This window comes from Antedon bifida, chromosome 1, assembly GCF_963402885.1.
Source record: "Antedon bifida chromosome 1, ecAntBifi1.1, whole genome shotgun sequence".
NCBI classification, from domain to species: Eukaryota; Metazoa; Echinodermata; class Crinoidea; order Comatulida; family Antedonidae; genus Antedon; species Antedon bifida.
In genome coordinates, this window is record NC_136226.1 from 28,752,679 (window position 1) to 28,778,493 (window position 25,815).

Here is a 25,815-nt window from a genome sequence, read left to right on the forward strand (position 1 = left end):
TTCTCATCAGGCTAGATAGTTTCAGTTAACTATTCCTTTTGTAAGATTAACTAGTTCTTCCCACTGTATTTATGTTTCTGGCCCTTTAATTTAGAATCAATTAGATACTAGTATTGTTAACTCTTCCTCTCTCTATTTTTCGTAAAAAACTTAAAAATCATTTATTTTCATTGTACTCAAACTAGACCTTCAAACTGTTTTTTGTCATGACTTTTTTATTTTATATATATAATCATATACAAAAGTATTTTTTTCTTTTTGTTTATGGGTCTTGCGTGACAAGAATTCTCTTCTTGCAAGATCTTCTATTAATGGCATTTTTGTATTGTTTCATTATAAATTACCACTCTTTTTATTGTATTGCTTTACCATTGATAGAAACTAATAAATGTTTTTTATTATTATCATAAGATAGGCCTAATAAGATGTTTACGTGACCAACAAATAAATAAAACAATAATTAGGAACAGAGAGATATATATTATACTTACTGTTGTGTCTGAAATAATTCTAGCATGAATACAATTGTTAGGCCTATGAATGAAATAACATAACTTAATACACTCATTTCATTTATATTTGTCTCCATAAAAATACAATTTACAAAACAAGGAAAAAGAACAAGAAAAAACAACACACAAAACCAGGCAGAGACAGGACAGGATTCCTAAAAAGCGAATTTAATGACTATCTGGTAGGTCTCCAATTGCACTGGTTGGATAAAAAACATTTAGAATATAATTTGTATAAACATAAAAAATACTGCATAAAAATACTATATCAAAATTAAAATATATTAAAAATCATAAATAAATAGCACTCAATATATATATTGCTCTCAAACTCAACAACAGACTCAACATGGGGCAATACCACCTATCTGATAGGACAGTGATTAATTTACTATTGGTAATCTTTGGCCACATGTGCCTAAATACATACAATAAAAAATATCATAAAAATACATAACTATTTCAAGGCTGTGTTGATAATAATACCATAAACTTTTTTTATTTATTTATTATTTATTTTTATTTATTATTATTACCAATTGCTTACCGACATTTCTTTTGGGCTGACTTTCCATTTTTAGGCCTATGTGAGGATTTTATGTCCTCCCACAAACCCTAATGAAGCCGTCGTAAGATTATGCCTAATTTAGGCTTGAAAACTAACCATAATACCGTTATAATATTAAAACGATATTAATCATATATTACTTTACGTAAGTGCTTATTTGGCAATGAATCCGCACATACACATAGTAAGATTTTAAACTCGAGCGATTCTTTTGTCTTTTCTTTGTCCTCCATTTAGCAATTTCATACTTTGAATCATCCTAACAACAGCTTATTGGACAACACTCTGACGGAACAAATGCAGCATTGTAACGATACATTGTAACAAAATATAACGTGCGTGCATAGTTCCCAGTATATAACAAGATATTCACTATAACTATGATGTAGCTATCATGGAAATCCAAAGGCTAGGCTAATATTCTTTTGAATGCTATGATGTTTTTGCAACCATTTTAAAAAGAACGATAATTAAATTGATAAAAAATTAACCAGTAGCTTCACATGGCAGTTAAAACACAGTTTTATAATTTACAGAGGTCGTTTTTAAATTGAATTTCCTTTCTTTTTTCACAATAAGATCCAAGTTCAAGAATTGCATCCGAATACATTTAGGAATCTAGACAAATCAAAAACATTATAAACTTAGCCATGACGTAATCCGGAAATGACGTACCGCTATTCAAGTTTATCATAATTATCGTAAACAAGAGCACACTGCGACAGATCACGAGTATTTTAAAGTACCAATAATCGTTTTATATCCTTGCTAAATAAATATAATCTACCGTCACACGGTCTATTTATTTTGCATTAAAAAAAAGAAAGTATTAATGCGCGCCGCTACCTTATGTTCATGAAATAAGAAAAAGGTTACATAGAAGACATAATATTGCAATATTGTTCATATAAAATTGATTCACCATACTTACCTGTTTTGATATATCCAACAGGAGCAACAAAAAAAACTATCAATGACAGTGTTGTAACTTAGTTATTCAATGCAAAGTTGCTTTACAGTAAATCATTATACTTTAATTCTATTTAATTGTTTGTAACTACTGTGGAGTAGCTTTGCGTCAGGGTGCCTGGGTGTTGAGTAATTGGTTAGATGTTTGCCCTACTCGTAACGTAATCTTTACTTTATACTAAGTACAGAGAGGCATGAACTAGGCTAGTGTGAACTGTAGGTCGTGGGTTAGTTCCACCTGAGAATTACTTTAGAGAAGACTTAGTATAAAGTAAAAATTACGTCAGAGTAGGGCAAGCATCTGACCAATTACTTTAATTCTACTTATTTATTTTGTATCTATATTATAAACGTTACTGTACTGTACACAAAATTCGGAGAATCGATCCGCCTCACCCCCCCACTTTAATATTTGAAAAATAGCCTATTGCGATCGAGGGGGAGGGTGGCCTATACCCTCTGTTCACTTCTCCCACTTTCCCACATAGGCTAATTTTTTTGTTTGTATATATTATAGTACTGGAACGAGAGTAAATAAACTCCAGTCACATGCTAACTAGTAATTTACTAGTTAGCATGTGACTGGAGTTTATTGTTCAAAGGTTGATAGGTAGTAAGTACGTAAACTTGTCATATCTAGTCACAATGTCGGCAGAGAAAGAAATCGAAGCTAATGCATCGGCACACAATGGCTTTCAAACCAGCTCTGACTACAATCCATCGATAACTGTTACAGTAGAGAGATCACTATACAGGACCAAGTCATTACTCGACGCCTATATTTTACTTATACCACTAGGCTTCTTTGGTGCCCACCATTTCTACCTGAGACGACCGGGATGGGGTGTGCTGTACCTGTTTACGTTTGGTCTATTTGGCCTAGGATGGTTGCTAGATATTTTCCGAATGCCACTTCTGGTAAAAAACGCAAATAATAAAGACATGTACGGTGAAATATCGACTCAGAAGTTTGACTTGTTAGACACTTGGGTCATTGGATTTTGTCCGATAACCGGTTTACTTGGTAAGTTAAACTATAGATAATGTACAGTACTTATAAATAATATAACTGTATTTTTGTTTATTGTACCCACTAAAGCTGTCACTATCAAAGTGAAAAAAAAATGTGCCCATATTATATGGACATGTTGACGTTATGTCACTACCACATTTGGGCATATCACTACCATAGTTGGGCATATCACACTTTTTTTTGTCAAAACTAGTTTGATAGTGTAGACAGAGCTTAAGAGAACACGAACTTTTTTAAAGCTTCATTCCCACCAGGACGCATTAGTATTGGTAGCTTTATTCATACACACTGTCATAATATGATGTAGGCTATTGTCAAATCTATCAATTCATGCATATTCATTCGAAAATGTTCGTACATCCACCTAACCATTCACATATCTATTCATCCATAAACTCCAAACAATCCGATCTTCATGCATACGTCTATCTTTCCATTCGTTTTAAACACTATTCCCAAAGTCCATTTCCATTCATCCACATAATCTATTCACGCAAGTGGCGTAACGACTAAACCCATGGGCCCTGAGCTTATGGGGCTTCTGAGCAGTGCCCAGATGTGTCGGAAAGGGTTAAAAACGCCCGAGGCCTCTAACGTTGGAGGGCCACTTAGGGTTCCTAAAACACCAGAGGACCTCAGGTCTCTACGTTAGGCCACTGATTCACGCATACATCATCCCATTCCTCCAACCACGAATCTTTCGCATCTACAAATGAATATATACCAAGTTTGTTTGTTAAACCTTTTATGTTCACAAACTATTTCTGTAATTTTACAGGTTTCCATCATTACCGTCTTGAACGGATTGGCTGGGGTCTGCTGTACACATTTACCCTAGGACTGTTTGGTCTCGGCTGGTTGTTCGACAATTTTCGAATGCCGCTACTTGTAAAACGGGCAAACATAAAAGCGTTGGAAAACAATTCAAGGGAGGGTGAATATAAGGATGATCAGTGTGAAGGACAAGAGCCATTCAAAGGCTATTACCTAGATGATGTGTACGTTCTTGCGTTTAATCCATTAGGTATCCTAGGCCTTCATCATTTCTACTTGAAACGATGTGGATGGGGAACGCTGTACCTGCTTACCGTCGGTTTATTTGGCATCGGATGGCTAGTAGATCTGGTAAGAATGAAATGGTTGGTTGAGCGGAAGAATTTCGAAATCTTTCATCACAATCAAGGAGCTTACTATCATCATTCCAGTACACCACATTATGGAGCAACAAATCTGCCGCAATCTCAATACCATTCAGAAAACACTGGTTTCCAACCGGAATACCAACCAGGACCACATGACTACCAGCCTGGCGTACCTAATCATCAACAGTGTCCACCACCTAACTACCAGCCTGGTTTACCAAATCAACAACATGGTCCGTCAGGTATGCCTAACTACCAGCCTGGCGTACCTAATCATCAACAGTGTCCACCACCTAACTACCAGTATGGAATACCAAACCTACAACAACATGGTCCGCCAGGTATGCCTAACTGCCAGCCTGGCGTGCCAAGTCACCAGTCACCAGTAAACCATCAACCACCGACAAGTAAAGATGACATTCAACTACCCTTAAGTGTAGGCGAGTATCCTGACCCTACAAATACAGGTTTTCCTAGAGCCAATCCTCCTCCGTATACTCAGTAATACATTGAGTTTAGGCCTATGTTTATGTCGTGCTGGCGTACAGAAAGGAGTCTTTGTTTTTGTGGTCCTTGTTGCATACCCAAAATCATGAAATAAGACGAAGTAAAAATAGTGGATATATTTTTCTTTTCAAATGGCCTGGGCTATAATTTACAATATAATTGGTACCAAAGAACAAGGAGAATGACGGTACTATGTCGGAGATTATAGATTAGTCTTAATTTCACATAAAATGCAATATTCCCTTTGAGGACCGCGTACCATATTTCAAAGCAGAATTTTAAAGTACTTTTTTTATTGAAATCAATGTATTGAATTAATTTCACATGGCGCACATGTATAATACGGACATTATTTAACGTTTTATACAGTATATCTTAACATGTATAATATTTAGTGAATGTTGAACTCCCTTCACACTGAAACTATCATAAATAATAAGTATAAAATCGACACCCACATCTTATATTATAGTGCAGTCTATCATTTTTATTGTATACCTGGAATTATGAGTGGTTTGGTTGTAGACTATAATTGACGCTAAACATGTTCCCCTGATTTTCATGTAATAAATACGGTATACAAAATGACATAAAACAAAATGTTTAATTAGTCCAATTTGCCCATTAAATTAGCAGGCCTGTTTATTGTAATTTACTGTTTTCATAAACGAAAAATAATAAACGTGTATTTACAGAAATAACGTATTTTTCCAATAAGCATAATTTATATAAATATGTGTTTTATAATATGCCAATAATTTTGTTTATAACCATAATAAAAACTTGATATCAACTTTATTTATAACCATAATAAAAACTTGATATCAACTTTGTCCAAGTACTTTCACTTGCACTCATGAAGGGCAAGTGTTGCCCGAAAGCTCTGCTATCTCCATTGAGATCCAGCCACTGAACACACAGCATTGTCATTATTTTCAGTAATTTGCCTTTGGATTCATAATAAAAACTTCATATTATTATAATTACTTTCTTGCTTGCGTTTTATTAGACTAAATAGAATAATTTACAAAACAAGGTACTGTATAATCAATGAGTGTTTGATACAAGATGATTATTAAATTTGAACTCTATAAGCCTGAGTTCTAAATTGTGGTATGAATTGATTTGTTGTATATAATATCCATAAATATATATAAAGTCACGTAAAATAGTTTAAAGAATTAAATTTTCAAAGGCTGAATTCTATCAGTCCACATTTCAGTTCCTTACCTAGTGGCGTACCGGTTATGAGCGCTCACTGGCTAAACCCATGGGGCCCAGGAGCTGTGCCCAGAAGAAAAAACAGGCATTAAAATATTCCGAAAAGGGCTAAAAACCCATGAGGCCTCCAGCGTTGGAGGGCCACTTAGGTTCCTAAACCAGGGGCCTCAGGCCTCTACGTTATGCCACCTCCCATACCATGCCGAAGTGTTAATGCTGCGGATTCTTTAGAAATGCAAAACACTTCAATGTTGAATGGTGTTTTATTCAGTTCACTTTCCACCATTCATGTTTCACGATGTTTTACAACATAGCGAGCTTTTAGTAGGCTCTTCTTCATCTTGTTCCATTATTGCTTCTTTCGCGCGCTTTTCCAACGCCATACGAAGATTGGCGGGAATCGCAGGAATATCTGCAGAACGTCGTCGTTCATCGTACGGTTTTGTGGTAAGACCACAATGTGGTGATGTCTGGCTGAGGGAGATTAATGTCATTGCCATCCTTAAGAATGCTTCTTGTATTCCTAAGAAGCAAAAATGTCAAATAGTGTTTTAATTGAAGAAGTCACAATTGGGTGTATTGGACCTACATTTTCCGCCTCTGTGTTACTTACTGAAAAAATATGTGAATTAATCTACTTGGGAACGTCTATTATTAATACCCGTTGTATGCCTTTGTATGGCTTTTAAAAACTGGAGAATAGGGACATCAATGTTTAGTTTTGCTATATATCCTGCTAAAATTAATCACTTGTTGTATACATGGCATACACTATTATAAGCCTACCTTCAGTTGTCATTGCCGATGTTTCAAAGAACAGCGCCCCTATCGACGCTGCATAATTCAACGCTTCCTGTTTTGGAACTTTTCGAGCATCTTTTAGATCAGATTTGTTACCAAGAACACACATAACTAATTAAGAAAAACAAACAAAGTTTAGTAATGACAATGTTGATATCTTAGTCAGGTTTTTCCAGTCGCGATTTGGTATTATTCTAAAAACAAAAACTCCCGTTGGTGGCGCTCGTAAAGGAATACACACAAAAAAGGACAATAGGCTTAACTAAAGACTGAGTAGGCTCATCTTACAATCATCACGTGTTTGATTTAATAATCTAACTATTCTACACAGGATTAATCAAAACAAAAATGCATTTCTTAATAACACAACTTAAAATATGAAACGTCTTATTTACCTATGTCACTGTCAACATTCATTTTCAGTTCTAAAAACAAAAGTATCAATAATTAGTCAAAACCTTATTAGGTTAGGTCTACACGCCCTCAATATTGCATATTGGACCGACACTTTTAGACTAGAGTCAAAGGTCAGTTAGCTCTCGAAGTGTACAATTTGACTTCACAGTACAAAGATCACACAATTAAGTGTTGCCTGTGTTTTTAGTCGCTGGTTTTCATAACTAGGGGTAGAACAGGGATGTATAGAAAATGCTTGTATTTATGCAGAGTTAGAACATTGTGTTCATTCATGCATGGAATAGTCTAAAAAATGACGTCTCGCTAGAGGGGGTTGTCTCCTCATACCGTACCACACACATAACTCGAATACAATCTTTAGTACAAACAAATGCGTTTAATAACTAATATTTGTTACCTTCTACCCATGATTTAACATTTTCAAAGGAAGAGTATGACGTTACGTCATAGACAAGAAAAGCTGCATTGGTCTTTCTATAATACATAGGTGCCATAGAACGAAACCGCTCTTGGCCAGCCGTGTCCCAAAGTTGCAGTCTTACACGATGGTTGTCAACAGTCCTACAAAGGTAAACAATACGTGGTGCTTTCATATGGTAAATATGAACGTGTCTACATTATTCAACTATTCAAAATGATCAACGGTTAGGCTAACCCAAATGATTACTTTAGGCCTACACCTAATAGTATAGAGCCATAACTTCAACATTCTTAAGCAACACAAGGACAAGGTATTTCTCTATTTCATGTCGAGGAATGGACACACTTACAGTCCGTTTCAGTAAATTCTAAATAAATAATGAGTTTAAAACACAAGAGTGGAATGTTTACTCATCAGTGATGTTATCTATTTGGAGATATTGTAAGTTGGGCTAGGAATATAAGTGGGGATAAAGACCGAATTTAGAATGTGCTGTAGAGCGGGGAAAGTAATTGGTTCGTCTGTGCAAACGCTTGACTCTTTCTACAGCGAACGAAGACACCAATCATTCTCTCCATGGCGACATTGTCGGCGGCTCCGTTATCTTTAGAAGTGGTGAATGCAAAGACGGACCATTACAAGTACAATTGAAACAATTAAATTTGATTGTCACAACATAGCGGAACAAACAATAATGTGATATCAACAAATAATATTAATGCTAGCTTACTTACATTTTAAAAGTGAAGAACGAAGCACCAATAGTTGGGGCGACGGCCTTGCTGAATAACTTGCCAACATATCGAACAATAATACTAGTTTTGCCCACTCCTGAAAATTTCAAGAAGTATGGACTTTGAGTATATGGAAATTTACAGAAGAGAGGTGGGAGATAAAATCATACTAAAATTGATAAATTTGTTTTGTCTTTGCCTGGATTCGTCCCACTCGAATGATACTCTGTTATAAATATATGTATGTAGTCCTACATTTATATTTTCTTAATCATATTTTTTCTCTCATTTATATGTTACAGTAGTTGCAGTAAATTGCCACTTGCTTATATTGTATGTACATAACATATATTTATTGTATGTACTTTTATGTTAACAATAATAGAATGTTAATGTTATTCATAGATGACGTAATTTTTTACATTAATTTATTCAACTGTACTGTACTGTAATAGATAATGGGAAAGAAAGAATAACTATATTATTATAAAGAATATAAATGCTAATGGTTTATTTCAACTATCAAATAGTGCAATGTCTAACGTAAGGTTAATGATGATGATATCGGTTAACGATTATTCGAACTGTGCACAAGTTATCATTATTGTTATTGATAATAAGATCTAAAAATAGTACGTTATATTTGGTTACGTTCTATTCTTAGTATTAGTAAATATAACCTGTGTTGCCGACTAGATATTCTTATACAAGCTATTTATCAAATATAATCCTTAGAGAATATAATTATATTATTCTATAAATAGAAAAACAAATCTTCATTAGGTCTACAATTGAAACTATAGGCCTTAATTTGATACTGATATACGGATACTGACTACAATCAAGAATTCGCCGACTGGCTCAGGTTCTGACGATGAGAAAAATGACTTACCGACTGATTTATTAACAACTGACTGACCAGCCGATATGAAAAATAGACAATGTAAAGTATAGTGGGAGAAAGGCTATAGTACCATGACAGTTTATATTTTTCTCTGGTAGAACCAACGAGAATCGAGTGAACTGTCATAAAGCCTTGTCTACACTATCAAACTTTATGTTAAAAATGTGATGTGTCCATATATGGACATGATGATGTCATATTACTACCATATTTGAGCATATTACTGCCATATTTGTGCACATCACACTTTTTTGTCTATCTAGTTTGATAGTGTAGTCAGAGCTTATATATTTTTATGGTATGAGGTTACGAATGCACATATTCTTATTTAACATGACCCTACTATAGCATGGACAAAAAAAAAAATAATGTCTTACCTTGTTGGCCTAGAATAACAACTTTTGCTTCTAATAACTTCATTTTATAGTTTTTTATATATATATTTATTATAGAAATATTGTGCGTCCGGGTCTACTTGAGAACTTCAACAAAACCGCCTGGTACGGTGGCGTGATACTGTTGTCTCCATTAGCTGGCGCCTAATTATACAAGTAGACAGGGCTAGAAACGTACTATACAACACGGATGATGATAAAAAACATTAATTACAGAAATTGAATTAACACATTCAAAATTTATGTCTTCCTACGCTGAACATACGTCGGTGATTGTTAGGCCTACTCAAATGGTATAGTTGTATAAGTTTATGATACTGTACCAGTAATGGCAAGATATTGATAAGAGTTTGGATTTGCTATGAGGTAACGGAACTGATAAGTTTTATTTATTTAGACCGATTAGAATAAACACTGTAAGTATCCCTGATTTCAGTAGGTCTATGTTTTATGCTCAGTGGGTGACGGTCCATAGGTCACTGATTGGTTGCAATGAACTCTTGAAATGAAATCATCAATACAATATTATTGTATTGATGATTATGAAAGTTATCACGTGATCGATTCACGGTTGGTTGCAAGGAAGCTTCTTTTTGACACATCCAGCGGAGGTGAAATATATTCCACAAACTTGGCGAATAAGTCAACACTTTTCACCATTTGGTTTCACAATCGCCGTTTGGCTCAAAAAAAAAAATACAAAATGCCGACCTTGATTTTCGTCAGTTTAGGGTCGGTCGGGCGTGGCCAACACAATACATTTTGTTTTGACCTAAATGTGGAAATATGTAGGTCAGGCTCTCTATCGCTATCACACACTGAACTAAATATTCATTAAATCAATAGTATAATTATTATAAAATTTATATTATAACAACTAGGACACGTGATGTTATGCTTACCGGATGGTTTATTATTGAGGACGCTTTTAAACAGAAAGCATATCGAAATAAAGTGGAGTTGGCAGTGGCAATCTTGTGCGGCACCAAGAAACAGAAAGGCTTAAGAATTGGAAAAGTAGGTAAGTGTTATGAGGTGGTTTAAAAAAAATGTATCAGTGGCATCGCAGTTGTAAAATTCTAATCATGACGTCATTTGATTGGACGAGTGAAAATATCATTTTCATCAAAGGAAGCGTAGATGGTTATCATAATAGTTTTAGGATGAACATTTTTCGATTTGTAACTTTGTTTTATGAATGAAAATGCATGTTTATCTATTTATTGTCGATCGTTATCGTCTTATTAAAATTTGCCTTTACCCATGCTGTCTATGGCACCTGTAATGTTTGAAAATAGGTAAACACATAATTAAAACCTCTGTCAGTTTTAAGAATTCTTAGCTTTAACTTGTATTGTACATTTTAAAAACTACTAAATTAATAGGCTTATTTAATTATGCCATAATGACAATTATTGGATAACAAGTAATACCCACCAGGGCGGGTTTCAAATGTAGTTTAAAATCTTCCCAGCTCAGTACAATTCTGATCATGTCCTTGTGACGTATGGTTTGTTGCTCCAAGCCCATATTATAGATGTGTGCAGTACAGAAACATTTGTATAACGATCAAACGTACAAACTATCTCTCCCCATAAATTAATTAATTCACAAATTATTAATTTTCGTTATAGTTTATGCTAATAGAATACGGTGTCAATTTGTGAAATTATTTGTTATGGTTTATAAACAATAGACTATTTTAAAAATAATTAGCATTGGAATAAACAAATATTATGCAAATTTAAGGATAAAAAAAGATGTCATTTAATAATATTATTTCATAATGAAAAATATATTTAATTTTTCAGTAAGAATGATGAGAAGGAATATTAAGGCGTTTTTTTAGCACAGGTGCCAAGGTAAAAGGAGACGTGAGCCTTGTTTCTTTATTATCGTCATTCTAACTTTCAACCAATCAGCAGAAAGTCGGTTTCTGTGGTATCCGTTTTCGTTATCGTATTCGTAAGGTTGCGAAACCTCCCTACTATCTTTGGTAATACGAAGTGTGTTACGTTTGTACGCGCGCGACGTACTAATAGTGGGGTGCCTTAGGGTCAAAAACGTTACACGGATGACAAAGTTTTCAGATTTTGCACATATGTTCACTTGGACATACAGATTAAAAAAATCATTGTAGCCAAGAAAAAAAATTTATTTTATGACCATATTTGGAGTATTTTCAAAATGGCCGCCAAAACAAAAATGATGGTCCATATCTTAGTAACCGGTAGGGGTACAGAGTTCATTTTAGTGTTAAATTGCTTAGAACACATATGTTTCTATTCACTCTAATACAACATTTTATTAGAAAATTGCCGGAATCATCATTTCCGGAATTGTGACCTTTGACCCTAGTATGGTCATATCTCGATAACTACTGACAGTAGAAACATGAGGTTGGTCTTAAAATATTCACAATATACATGTTAGTATTTGGTCTAGCGAAATATTTTTCCCAAAAGTGACTGGAAATCATAATATTGACCTTTGACCCGATAATCTCAAATTTCGTTACCGAATGCGCATAACATCAAAATATTGGGCTTAAATTGTCAAAAATGTATATTTTTGTATTAATTAAGGTAATGACTGAATTTGTCAATTGACCAGAAGTAATGATATTAACTTAAATTTTGTTTTATATCACTACAACATTGGCAGTCAATCGTCAAACACTTATTTTTCACGCAATACCGTACATTGTTTTCTCAACAAATTTAAACAATTACTTTTTCATATGATAAATGTTTGTTTAGAGTGATTCAGATTGTTGTATCTAGAGATATGGCCTACCTCGTTATGTGTAGAGGAATGTTACATTTTACTATGCGTGATTACATTTCCAGATTATTTTCTGCAAGTTGTAAGCTTCAATAAATTAATATAACTGTTTTGCAGTGTATTATATTTACAGTTTACACTTCTTCATTTTATATTTCAAACCTCAGTTATTAAAAAATAAAATAAATAATAATAATAAGTATTAACTATGTCTTAGAAATAATAAATTCTGACACGGATCGTCTGTATTCAATTACGAGTAATATTATCTGGGACATTTGCAGCTGCACAGTTCTGTACAAGGGAGGTTGGATTTGGCACATTTGCAAGTCACACAACCACGGTCAGATTTGCAGCCACATTTGATAAGTTCATTGCAGGCCTTGGCTGCTTCTGGTTTAGTCATCCAAACTGGCTTCCAATGTGTGTCTTCCAACCCCAATCTTCTGGAGTAGGAATAGTTGGTTCAGCATTCTGACAAGTGGTCCATATACCTCCTTGATATATGGCTCTTTTCACATGTTGAAGTAATGCATCCTACAATATAAATGTAATATAATGTACAAACAATGTAGTGATATAAAAAAAAGTGATGTTACCATATCCAAGTATGGTAGTGATATAACATTATCATGTCCATATATGGGCGCATCAAATTCCTGTACCTAAACCTATAGCCTAGGCTACATCAATTATTTAAAATTATTTAAAAAAATTGTAATTATTAAAATTATTTAAAGTTAAATTTAATAATGATGTGTAATTGCAATATAATTTTTCACAAAACTACACTTGGGACTCCCTGTAACTAAGCATTTGCTAGGCCTATGAGAGGCATCCGCTTTGCATTGCCACAGTCGTTTTCGCCGTGGAGGTATGCCTAGCAACGAGCCTGTGTTAGCCTAGCCTAATTGATAATCAATTTAAATGCTTAAAAGAAACAAGAAAGTAAATTAATGGTAACCTAAGTGCTTTAAAGTGGTAAATCAATATATATATTTAATAAAAACAGTCGTTTGAAATCAACAACTGCTTTATAAGCATAAAAATACTTACCACTTAGCAATTATCCACCTACTAGTACTGTCAACAATCAGAATGCCGGATTTTATGAATACTCATTTTGGAGGGAAATCTTTGTCTAGGTAATACTATAGTAATTATTGATTGTATATAAAAGGGGTTCTATGGACCTTAAATAATGAAATCATTGTTATTATTAGTATTTATTATTCTCAAATAGAAGCTATTAATTATAACAAATATTGTGATTTATTTTAACTGGTCTTTGGAATGTTAAAAAATAGATTATGTCGAAAAGGCACTGCTTCTCTATAATAACACTGAAGTTAGTTGTAGTGATATAAAACAAAATTTAAGTCAAAAGTTTTTTGACAATTTAAGCCCAATATTTTGATGTTATGCGCATTCGGTAACGAAATTTGAGGTTATCGGACCAAAGGTCAATATTATGATTTCCAGTCACTTTTGGGAAAAATAGCTCGTTAGACCAAATATTAACATGTATATTGTGAATATTTTAAGACCAACCTCATGTTTCTACTGTCAGTAGTTTTCGAGATATGACCATACTAGGGTCAAAGGTCACAATTCCGGAAATGATGATTCCGGCCATTTTCTAATAAAATTTTGTATTAGACTAGCCTAGAGTGAATAGAAACATATGTGTTCAATTCTAAGCAATTTAACACTAAAATGAACTCTGTACCCCTACCGGTTACTAAGATATGGACCATCATTTTGTTTTGGCGGCCATTTTGAAAATACTCCAAATATGGTCATAAAATACATTTTTTTCTTGGCTACAGTGATTTTTTTAATCTGTATGTCCAAGTGAACATATGTGCAAAAAATGAAAACTTTGTCATCCGTGTAACGTTTTTGATCATTTTTTCCGGCACCCCACTCTATAACTAGCTAGCTACTAGCTGCAGTTGATGCGTGCGCATCATGGTGCAGCGCATGCAGCGCACGCGCCTAAAAATTATACACACATTGTGGGTGTGTGATTTTAGTGTAGCCAGCCCTCTGTGTCTAGGCTAAATAATTTTAATTAGTAGGCCTGAGATTCTATATAGTAGCCTAGGCTAGGCGAATTAAGGCAGACTATAGAATTAGACGTTATAGGATCATTTGACACATGTTTATAACATAGTGTTAGTGTTAGCCAATAAATTCAAGCAATGCAAGCTATCAGAGCTTTTCGTGGAGGATGCAGAGGCCGAGAACCCGCCAGAGTACTCATGAAAAATGCCACCCTCAGTAGACCTAGGCCTAGACCTGGGCATAATTGTGCCAGGCCTGGATACGCTTTTTTTCACAGGGTTAGTTACTTTTTTTTTATATGAGTAAGTAAGCATTGATTTGGTTACATTACTATCTATGAATTAAGCCTTTATTGGTCTTTGATTGTATAGATTATCATAAGTAAAGTTCCTCACCCATCTAGATTCTAGCCTAAGTAAGCCTAGGCCTAGCCTAGGCCTACTACTCTACTACTATATATCTTTTTTTTAAACCTTAATAATATTACGTTTCATTGTTGTTATTGATTATGTTTCTATCTTTTCTATTTTTGATTTGATCTAGGCCTAGTAGGCTACTGTACTTAATTATAGGTAGGCCTAGCTACAAACCAGTCTTTTATTTTAGTACTACTTACTTATATAGGCTAGTAGGCCTACTAATAGAGTAGGTCTAGCTAGTAGTAAACTAAAACATTTTATTATGTATTTTATTTGTGTATAGGAAGTCTACTGTACGCCTAGGCTTTACTTCTTTACATTTACAATTTTTTAGAATCTAAGTTCTCGATATAATCATGACGTCAAAGTTACTATAGAAGGTAACACAAATCATGAAACACAAGAATTGCACCAATCCACCACCAGAAGCCCCGTCAGATCTTTCAACGAATGGGACACATTGGAAGAAGTGATTGTAGGCCGAGTTGACAACGCTACTATTCCTCAGTTTTCGATTGAAGTAAAGGTACGATATGTACATTTAATACTAGATATAAAAAGAGGAACGTCACTAATATTAAAGATGTATTGTCCCCTTGAAAAAATAATTCCTAAACATTTTTTTGTTGAATATGCCGTTTTAACGTCCCATAATAGTTATCCACTTTCACCAAAAATTGGATTGAAAAAAATGCATTTACCTGAAAAAAAACGGTAATTTAAAGCAAAAAAGCCAATGGGTTTTTGGTTGAATTTAATTTTAATTTTTCTAAGTGAAAACATTATTTTTTTCAGTTTTTTTCTACGGAACTTGATTAAAACTACAAAATAACCTATTCAAAGTCTGATTTAATTAATCTTCATTTTTCATGTTTTTGAGGGACAATACATCTCTATTTAGAAAGAGTTACAGTTACTTTTACGAATAGTAACGCCAATGAAAACTATATATTTATTTACAGGCAAACACAGCTGATAAACAATGGCCGTTTTTCAAAGCTAAAGGTGGACAACAATTTCCGTCTGCGCATTTACAGAAGGCGTATGACGAAGTAGAGGAATTCTGCCGTGTTCTGCAGCACGAGGGTGTGGTTGTACGTCGTCCTGAAGTCATCGACTTCAGCAAAGAGTACGAAACCCCAGACTTCAAGTCCAAAGGTTATATTTAATTACAAATATGAGCTTAGAAACAGAAGGTGGAAATATATAACAACACACATCTAAATAGTAACTCCTTTGGAATCAAATATATATTTCTGAATAAGCAAATGATAATTTGCTTATTTGAAAGATAAGTTGATCCAAAAATAAAAATATTACATAAAAGTTTATTGTTATAAGTAAGAGTAGAGTCTTGATCCATATATTTAAACTTGACTGTAACATTATTTTTCACAGTATCTTTTTGAAGACAATTTTAAAGCTAGGGCAATGCTTTATTAATTCTTCAGGTCTGTACGCAGCCATGCCAAGGGATATCCTATTGGTAGTCGGTGAGGAGATAATCGAGAGTCCAATGGCTTGGAGATCTCGATTCTTTGAATACCGTGCGTATCGTCCTCTAATGAAAGAGTACTTCAGGAACGGTGCGAAATGGACCACTGCTCCTAAACCGTTGATGAGCGACCAACTCTATGATCAAGTAAATCTCTGTCTACACTATCAAACTAGTTTGACAAAAAAGTGTGATGTTCCCAAATATGGTAGTGATATGCCCAAATATGGTAGTGATATGACGTCATCATGTCCATATTTGGGCACTGATTACTTCTTTTTTGTCTTCCGTAACCCGTCTATCTTCCTCTTACACAACATCACCTACTGCAGGTCAAGGGGCCCCAGAGCGTGAGCAGTCCAATGCAACTACCCGCATTGAAGGGCCCCGTAGGAGTGCTATAACCGTGCTTTTGGACCACCACTGTCCCGAAGGCGCCCCTCCCATGTTCTACTTTATGCGTGGCTTTATTGATACATTTTGCAGGACTACCCAGTAGAATCGAGCGAGCACAGGCACCAGTTAGCAGCAATGGGAAGATTTGTTACGACAGAGTTTGAACCGTGCTTTGACGCAGCGGATTTCATGAGAGCTGGAAAAGACATCTTCGCTCAGAGAAGCCAGGTAAACATAATACAGTAGCGTAACGCAGAGGCATGAGGAAACCTAAGTGGCCCACCAAGTTCCAACGCTGGAGGCCTTGGGCGTTTTTAGCCTTTTTTCGGTATATTTTTCCTCTGGGCACTGCTCAGGGGGCCCCATAAGCTCTGGGGCCCCTGGTGGGTTTAGCCAGTGAGCGCTCATATCCGTTACGTCACTGACAGAATACATATGTTTGTCTTGTGTTTTCAATTTAAATTAATTTCAAATTGATATAATGTTCAAAATTGTATATAATTAATTACCGTATTTGATTCATTAATTGCATACAGTATGTTATCTTATATTTACTGAATTTTGTTAACCTACATATAAATCTGAAATAAACAACAATTTTTTTTATGATTGAAATAAACGGCGGAAGTCCACGTAGAAGAATGATGGTAGTTAAACGAATTGTAGTGTTTTATTACTAGGCCTAATAGTACAAGGATTTTTTTCAAAAGATGTTGAAGTAACGTGCGTAGAACACATGGTGCGCGTCTGCGCATGGCCAAATTATGAAATAGTACAAAGTTGTTATTTTGGCTATTTTCCGTAAAAATCCCTATAATATTATACAGGCAGTTTATTATGTATACTGCAGAAGTAATTGTCCATGCGTACATGTTATTATTGTCATTTTTTATGTTTAGTATTCCTGTAGCCGTTTTGAATTTTGTCTGTATTTTCTGTATTTTTATTATACGTATGAAACGCTATGTGTGCCAAAATATTAAGTCAAAATGCCGTCTCTAACCTATGTACTCACTGGTGTGTAAACATACCATTATGCCACACTCAAACAAAAAATCGCTTCAAATTGGTTAAACAAAAATATTCATAGAGTTTTTTCTCATAGGTAACAAACTTGATGGGAATTGAATGGTTACAGCGCCATCTGGGAGACGAGTACAAGATCCATACGTTGTCGTTTGATGATCCTAATCCAATGCATATTGACGCCACGTTCAATATTATTGGACCTGGTTTAGTGCTCTCTAACCCAGATCGTCCATGTCACCAGATTGAATCCTTCAAAAAGGCTGGCTGGACTGTCGTTAAGCCTCCGAAACCCGTTATACCTGACCGTAAGTTTGGTAATCCCTGTTATAGAATCCTATCAATACGGCTTAAAACTATTATGAAAAAATAAGGCCTACTTTCATTTTACACAACAACACATTCGAAACCAAATCAACTTAAAGAACCAAAAAACATGAAAAATGAAGACCATTTCGTAGTTTAACAAAGTTAATCACTTTCCGAAAAAACCCTCACTTAATAAATAAATGACAAAATAAACGGTTAAATTCAACCAAAAACACATTTGCTGGCAGCCAATTTGACTATTTTTTGCTTTAAATTACAGTTTTTTCAGGTAAATAGTTTGTTTTCCGGTCCAATTTTGTGAAGTGAAGTGAATATTTATTATGTGACATTAAAATGGCATATTCAACAAGCAAATTATTTTTTCAGGGGACAATACATCTTTAATGGTTCCCATTCATCAACCAACCACACAAAATATCGAGATATTATATATCAATAAATTAGATATTTATTATTTCAGATCATCCTCTCTGGATGTCATCGAAGTGGTTGTCTATGAACGTGTTGATGTTAGATCCAAAACGTGTTATAGTAGACCAAAACGAAGTACCAACGCAAAAAATGTTTGAACGTCTGGGAATTGAGTGTATCAAAGTAAACTTGCGCTTCGCCAACTCGCTAGGGGGCGGTTTCCATTGTTGGACAACAGACGTTCGGCGTGCTGGTGATTTGCAATCATACTTTTAAAATGAAATAAATAAATTCTTGCCATATAACTTGATTTTATGAATTTAAATTAATATGGTTTTTAATTATGTATCTCAATGATACATTTTGAAATAAACTTGCAATGTTAATTGAACGTTTTCTTTTCTTACTAGTATTTGATAAGTGATTTTACACTTGTGAAACAGAAAATTCATTAAAGCTGGAAAGACTACCGTATAAGATAAAATACATTACTGTATCATGGTATTGAGAGATAAGGCCTATTCATTTACTGCATTTCTGCATTTGACTTTTTTTTAAATGGCGTGATTAGCAGTATGTGCATTCGACATGTATATTTTGACATTATACTCAAACTTTGAAGGAAGTTTTGCATTTAATGCCCGCGAGGAGCTGGTTATACAGAACAGTCCAATCGAATACACATAATGAATGCGCAAAAACATCCCAGGTGTATAAATGCAAAATATTTACATTTCTTGCAATGACGAAATCCTTGATTCCGTTGCTTTCATCATCCGACCAGAGAACGTACCGTAACTATTTCTAATGGATGTAATTCATAATAGTGAGCATTGGTGACAGTTATGATGACTAGCCTTGTATGTTGGAAAAAGGTAATTTATAATTTAGGTATACTTAAGAGCAGTAAATGCAAATGTAAATGGGGGTATAACCTGCGACTTGCAGCCTACTGGGCTATTTTCGCACAGGTGTGGACGACACATACCAAAACTTTCTACTCCTCTAAGTGTCCCATGTGTCGAGTGCTGCCACCAAACGCTAGTACATAACCCTTAACACTTTTCACAAGACCATTTCTAAACATAGGAGCAAATCATATCGCTTGGTCAATAGGTGAATCAATTAATATTTAATAAATCTAAAACCAATATTATTTTTGCGTACATTTAGAAATACAATGATTGCTACTGAGGCTAACGATTGTTGAGATCAAATTCAAATTCTAAATGCAATCACTCGTTGTTTTCCAAGCAATCACTTTATTAATCAAAGTCCACTTTTGTTTAATGGAGCAGTGGTATTACTTTCATTCTCCAAATTTACAGATGTGTACATGGGGGCACGTGTAGTTTGTACAATATTGTAATCAATACTTGTATTGGGATGTAGTGAGTCAATTGCAATCGATTCTATGAGGTTAATTAGCATGATATATTTTACTACTGAACGTTGCAGAAATGTATTTACTCGTTTGATTATATTTTACTATATTTATATTTCATAAATTTATTAGTTTTATAACTTGACCTTTGTGTTAGATGATACACGCAAGCACAAGAGTTCAGGTTTATTTAATAAGGTTCTAGCCATAGTATTCATTTCATTGAAAATATCTACATATCATCAAGGGGACACGTACCGTTTGGGTAATCTGGTAACACAATACTTGAATTACGCTAATACGAGTCTGTTACAATTTACTATAATCAAGTGTTTTGATTAACAGTTGTGGATTTAAAACCAAGTACGAGCCACTTGGAAAATGTAGTTTGATGAACGTGCAAATCTAGAAGGGGTGGGAGGGATAGTTGTGAAGGCACGGGTCCAACACGATATAAAAACATCTCTAAATTTAATAATTGAACAACATTCATTTCAGTTAACTATTTTTGTTTTTTGTGCTTAAAAAAAAATGTATTTAAACAAATTAGATAACAATAAGCGAATTCATTCACTATCCTTATTAAAGGTGGCAATCCTGTTCACAAAACAAACATATACACAAGATGCTCTACATACACAAAGTCTTATTACAAGTCTTTGGGAGTGGAGTTATAATTTGTCACTGTCATTAGAAAATGGACTTGAACCCAGGACCCTTGGATTGGTAGTCGAGCATCATAACCACCAAGCCACAACTTCTGTTGGTATTGTGACATTCGTGTGAAAATGTGTATCCTGAACTCACAAGAGTTTCTTTATAAAAAAAAAATCCTATTGTAATTAATTTATGCACCATATTCAGCCAATCACAAAGCGGATATGACTTTCTATATGCATAGTGATGAACAGAAGGCGAAGTGAATATTGACTTGGCAATTTCATGTGAAATCATAACACGTATAATAACAACTAGCCAAAGGTCATTATACCGAGGCTTTTAAGCTTTGAAAATTGAATTATTTTGTTGTAACTCAACCCACTGGCTATTCAACGAGTAACTGACTTCAACCCAGGGGTTTAATTTACTTTATCGATTCAATTTATTATCGTGTTTATGAAGATTGACAAAGATAATTACGGCTGGTGTAGCATCCGGGAACTGCATTAGCAATTATTATCCAGTAATGTTATCGAACGAAAGCACATTAATGAAAATACACCTATACCTTTGTGTAGGCCTAGTCTAGTATGATAATTATAAGAATGTTTTACCTGATAATTAACAAGAGATGTTTTTTGAACGGACACAAATTACCCACGTTCTATGTTTATTCATCCCTTAATCTGCAGTCATTTTAATTTATTATGGCTTGCTTTAATAACATTTTTATCGATACTGTATTAGCTCCACGTATTACTTCTCTTTGAAAGTCTTATAACTACTTGTACGTTTATTTATTTATTTTATTTAACAACATCTTTATACAGGATATTCATATTCATATTCATTTATTATCCAGAAAAATAAAAACAATAATACAAAAAGCATAAATTACATAAAACAAAAACAAGCATAGAAAAACGCAGGACACTATCCTGGCGGATTGTCAAAAGCAAAAATATCCCTATAATAGACTCTCCTGATAGTGCTGGTGGCAAAATAACAGAAACAAGGTTAAACATTTAACAATCCGGTAACATAGAATTTATATAAAACAGAATAAAAATTGCAATCATTATAAATAAACATGTCTGTGATATATACCGGAATCTCATCCCACATCCGTGGAAATGAAATAAAAACAGAGTAAAAAAAAAGCATTAGTACGAGACTACAATCACACAATCAGCAGGTAAAAGAAAACCTGTTATTTTCTTGATATGTGCTTTTTAGTGGAATATCAATTTACACATGATATGACAGCCAATGGTGATTATCAAGAAGTATTGCCTTTAGGGCATGATTATTATATATAGAAACCATTATTATGTTAAATTTAATGTTACATCAATACCACCGCCAATACCGTACATTACTGAGCGTTGGCACACCACCTCCACTAGCATTGTTCAGTTTGCATCTAGGCCCTATTAACCTTTTTAACATTTTCCTTAAATCTAATTGTTTGGACCTCGCACAAGCTCACTTAGCTTTTCATTTTATGCTTTATACTATAGACTAATTGTATTTTAAAAACATTCTCTTTTTATTATCAAATAAATAAATTGAATTATAAGCTTAATATATAATACTTTAAACAAATATTATTATTTAGCAAGTCCATGAAAGGGGGAATGTGGTTTCTATTCCATATACAGGAAATATGAAGAATTTCAAAAAGAGAAAGATGTAAAGAGGGCCAATATAGGGGTTATCGCAAATAGCGTGAGCTATACATGATGGGAGGGAACTTATCGCAATAGCGCCACCACCACCACCTATATATAGTTTTTATTATACTTACTTATTCATATTTATCATTTTCTTCTAACGGAAAGTACTGTTCTATTTAATAGCGATTAATGCCCTCCGATGAGATTCGAACGGCATTTTGGTTACCCAATTAGACCATTGAGGATCACCTATCAATTTAATTTGTCATCATACACCTGCAAAATATCCAATGGCAAATCCGGTGCTTTGTAAATCTTTTAACTGTTTAGTTGATCAATCTCAAGCTGTACTTCCCCTGTAAAAATATAAACGCGCTCTACTTGTGATCTTACTCAATAAGGATGATATAAGTTGAGGAAATTACTTTTCAATTTATAGCATTTTACACTTAGCGACCTAATTACATTCATTAGTGGCTGTGGTGATGATATAACGCGCAATTATACGACGAAACGTCCCCTAGCGAGCTGCCTATACATTATTGAAGAGACGAAACAGTTTTCCCCCTGAAAAAATAATTCCTAAAACATTTTATATGCCATTTTAATGTCACATAGTAGTTATCCACTTTGACAAAAATTGGATCTAAAAAAAATTATTTACCTGAAAAAACTGTAATTTAAAGCAAAAAATCGTCAAATTGGCTGCCAGCAAATGGGTTTTTGGTTGAATTTTACCATTTATTTTGTCATTTTATAAATGAAAACATTTTGTTTTCCGTTTTGTTTCTATGAAAGTGATTAACTATTAAAACTACAAAATAACCTTTTCAAATTTTGATTTTAATTAATCTTCATTTTTAATGTTTTTGGGCGACAACACATCTTTAGCCTAAATTGATACAATTGTCCAATTATTTAAGTAATGTTTATCTCACTGCACTGTACCTACTACAGTATATTATGTATGACGGGAGAATTAAATACAGTAACAATAGCAGTATTTACACACTCCCATCTTATTTTATTTGATCGCCAAATATCCATAAACAAAGCAGCAAAAACAATTATGATTTGATGGCTTTAAAGTGTATCGACCTTTACATAAGTACTGTTTCTAAACACGATATTAAATTCTGGTGGCTATCAAATTTAGCTAATCTAATTCAATAAGAACGGAGTCTTTGAGAATCGAGAGGTTCCGTAATATCCGCCCCAAAACAACAATATTATTTAGTAAATCAATAAACAGTGAGCTGTATTAAATAGGTTATGATACCGAGCACGCTGATATAATACAATCTGTCAATTACGTTATGTTGACGTGCGCGAAGACTTTATTAAGTCCAGGTCCACTGAACGTGAAATGTTGCCATCTCTCACTATCACTCAGCACTCGGTGGTGGTGGTATCTGACGTCACGGAGTATCTCTTGCTACTAACATGCTGCAGTGGAGAACAGATAAGATCAGGTTGAGTATAGGATGAAGAAAGAACATTTTTGATCATCCAAAAACACACCACATTTTAATGCTATTGTCAACTGTTCACCACCCGATTTTACAGCTGTCACTAGACAGAGCCTAACAGGAAATTGCAAGTCTACTAGATACATGTCTGACTGTGAGCACGTACATTAATTTTATTTAAGGCAATCCAAGATTGGTGATTTCCATTATATTGGATAATAAAAGGAATCTGTATCTGTATCAAATGTACACTTTTGCTTTGATGTTAAATGTTGTTTGATTCCATTGACATTTATTAATCTGTTTTATTATTTGTTATTAGCTATTTTATTGTTTAGTATAGCTACTGTAGTAAGTCAATTGGTGAATACATTTCATTTTATGAATACAAACAATACTGTAATTATGAGAGTTTTATCTTTAAAATATTAAAATGATACTGTAGTTTGTTGACACTGCTTGCTGCAGAGTATAACTTAAATGGCCTAATTAAAATTTGATCACGTTTCCGGGGTGTTCACCGCAATTGGCTTATTAATTGACACTTCTCTGGTTGTCATTAAGCTCTTCTGTGACAATGATGTCAATTATTATCCGTGTTTAAGAAAGATAGTCTCATCATAAAACATTCGTGCCATTCGTAGCAACCGATCTATCTATATAAAATTCAGGTAGTTGTCTCCAGAAATTGACAACACAGAAATTTGTAACTAATTGGCGACATCAATTTGAAAAAGTCAGCTCTGCTTGGCAACATGGATGTGAAACTGTGTCAGTTAATTGGAGTCGATATTTACTAATGGTTCATTAATGGCTTATTAGTGTTTAATTATTAATCCTGTTGCTAAATACCTGAGCTTATTGCTTGAAGATAGATATATAGATCCTTGTTCATTTCCGCAGTGTAAACACTGATTACATAAAGTAGTCTTAAAAAGGATCAGGATAGTAAGCACTTCAACACTTTGTCAGCTAAACAGCGGTTTAAAATGTTAATAGAAAACTTTAAAAGTATAGTGCTCAATTGATTTATATTTATTTAGTAGTTTATTTTTTTTATTTATTTTTTATATATTTATCGAAATGAATTAATTGAAATTCAATACTACCACAACCTTATTTTAGTACCTTATTAATTTATATCATTGCAATAGTTTAGGAAAGAAAGAAAATAAATGTTTATGTTGAACTTGAACTTGATTTTGGTTAATAATAATTCATGGTAGAAATGGTCAGAATTCAAAATATTATCAAAGTTAAAATATAATAGTTAATTATATCTCAACCGTAATAGTAATAGTAACTAACGATTATTATATTTTATTTGGAATACCAACCGAATGAATCTTTTTAATGGATTATCAAAGTTCTATTTAATTACAAAGTTTACCAAACAACTTGTTTGGATGAAACAAACCAATGAAACACAAAACAGAAACACCTTATACGTTTACTTGAAAGAAACTTTATATATATACTTTACAGACACTGATGAACAGCATTACTCGTTCAATCAACATTGATTATTTTTACACAAGTTCGTGATATTACAAAATAATCAAACACCATATAAATATGAAAAAGAAAGAACAAATTAAGAAAAGAAAAAGAAGAAAATTACAGCAGAATCCCTTCCATTGGACATTTGTGTTTCCCGCGTAAACGGGAACCCTTATCCAAGTGTCTCTTTTACAGGGATTCTATGGTAGTACATAATAAATGTTTTTTGTTTTTATTTTTTTGTTTTTTGCTTGTTTTTAACTCACCATGGCTTTGAGTAAACCCTACAAACATTTCCATTGCATTTGTTGTTTTGTAACTATTCAAATAACAAAAAATAATTGATCGTGGAAATAATGATATATTTAAAATATTAATGTTTGGTATTCCTAAGGGCCCTTTAGCCGTTCGCATTGTTTGCATGTCATGTGCTAAAATATTTACTGCCGTACGCATCAGGCCTATGCATTACTCGTTCTATATGTTATTAATATTATTGAATATTGAAATGTCAATGTTACTGAATATCTTTGCTTACATGAACACCTGTTCAACAGACGACTAATGATTCATG

At 33.8% G+C, this 25,815-nt stretch overlaps 3 protein-coding genes across 3 annotated transcripts; 2 read left to right on the forward strand and 1 right to left on the reverse strand.

Annotated features, from left to right (window-relative positions):
- Positions 1 to 2,886: 2,886 nt before the first annotated feature.
- On the forward strand, positions 2,887 to 4,912 carry LOC144854662 (uncharacterized). The gene is made up of 2 exons (XM_078712635.1): positions 2,887 to 3,073; positions 3,861 to 4,912. Exons 1-2 carry the CDS (start codon positions 2,956 to 2,958, stop codon positions 4,727 to 4,729), a joined length of 987 nt encoding a protein of 328 aa, XP_078568761.1. The 5' UTR covers positions 2,887 to 2,955; the 3' UTR covers positions 4,730 to 4,912.
- Positions 4,913 to 6,205: 1,293 nt separating this feature from the next.
- LOC144854750 (uncharacterized) lies at positions 6,206 to 9,658 on the reverse strand. Its single transcript, XM_078712747.1, has 6 exons — positions 9,607 to 9,658; positions 8,326 to 8,422; positions 7,568 to 7,731; positions 7,149 to 7,178; positions 6,739 to 6,864; positions 6,206 to 6,475 (listed from the first exon to the last, which is right to left on the reverse strand). The coding sequence occupies exons 1-6, from the start codon at positions 9,647 to 9,649 to the stop codon at positions 6,246 to 6,248; spliced, it is 690 nt and encodes a 229-aa protein (XP_078568873.1). The 5' UTR covers positions 9,650 to 9,658; the 3' UTR covers positions 6,206 to 6,245.
- A 4,886-nt stretch (positions 9,659 to 14,544) lies between these two features.
- Positions 14,545 to 18,975, forward strand: LOC144854831 (glycine amidinotransferase, mitochondrial-like). Its single transcript, XM_078712859.1, has 7 exons — positions 14,545 to 14,753; positions 15,229 to 15,420; positions 15,857 to 16,052; positions 16,346 to 16,536; positions 16,876 to 17,013; positions 17,891 to 18,119; positions 18,602 to 18,975. Exons 1-7 carry the CDS (start codon positions 14,613 to 14,615, stop codon positions 18,826 to 18,828), a joined length of 1,314 nt encoding a protein of 437 aa, XP_078568985.1. The 5' UTR covers positions 14,545 to 14,612; the 3' UTR covers positions 18,829 to 18,975.
- The last annotated feature ends 6,840 nt before the right edge of the window (positions 18,976 to 25,815 follow it).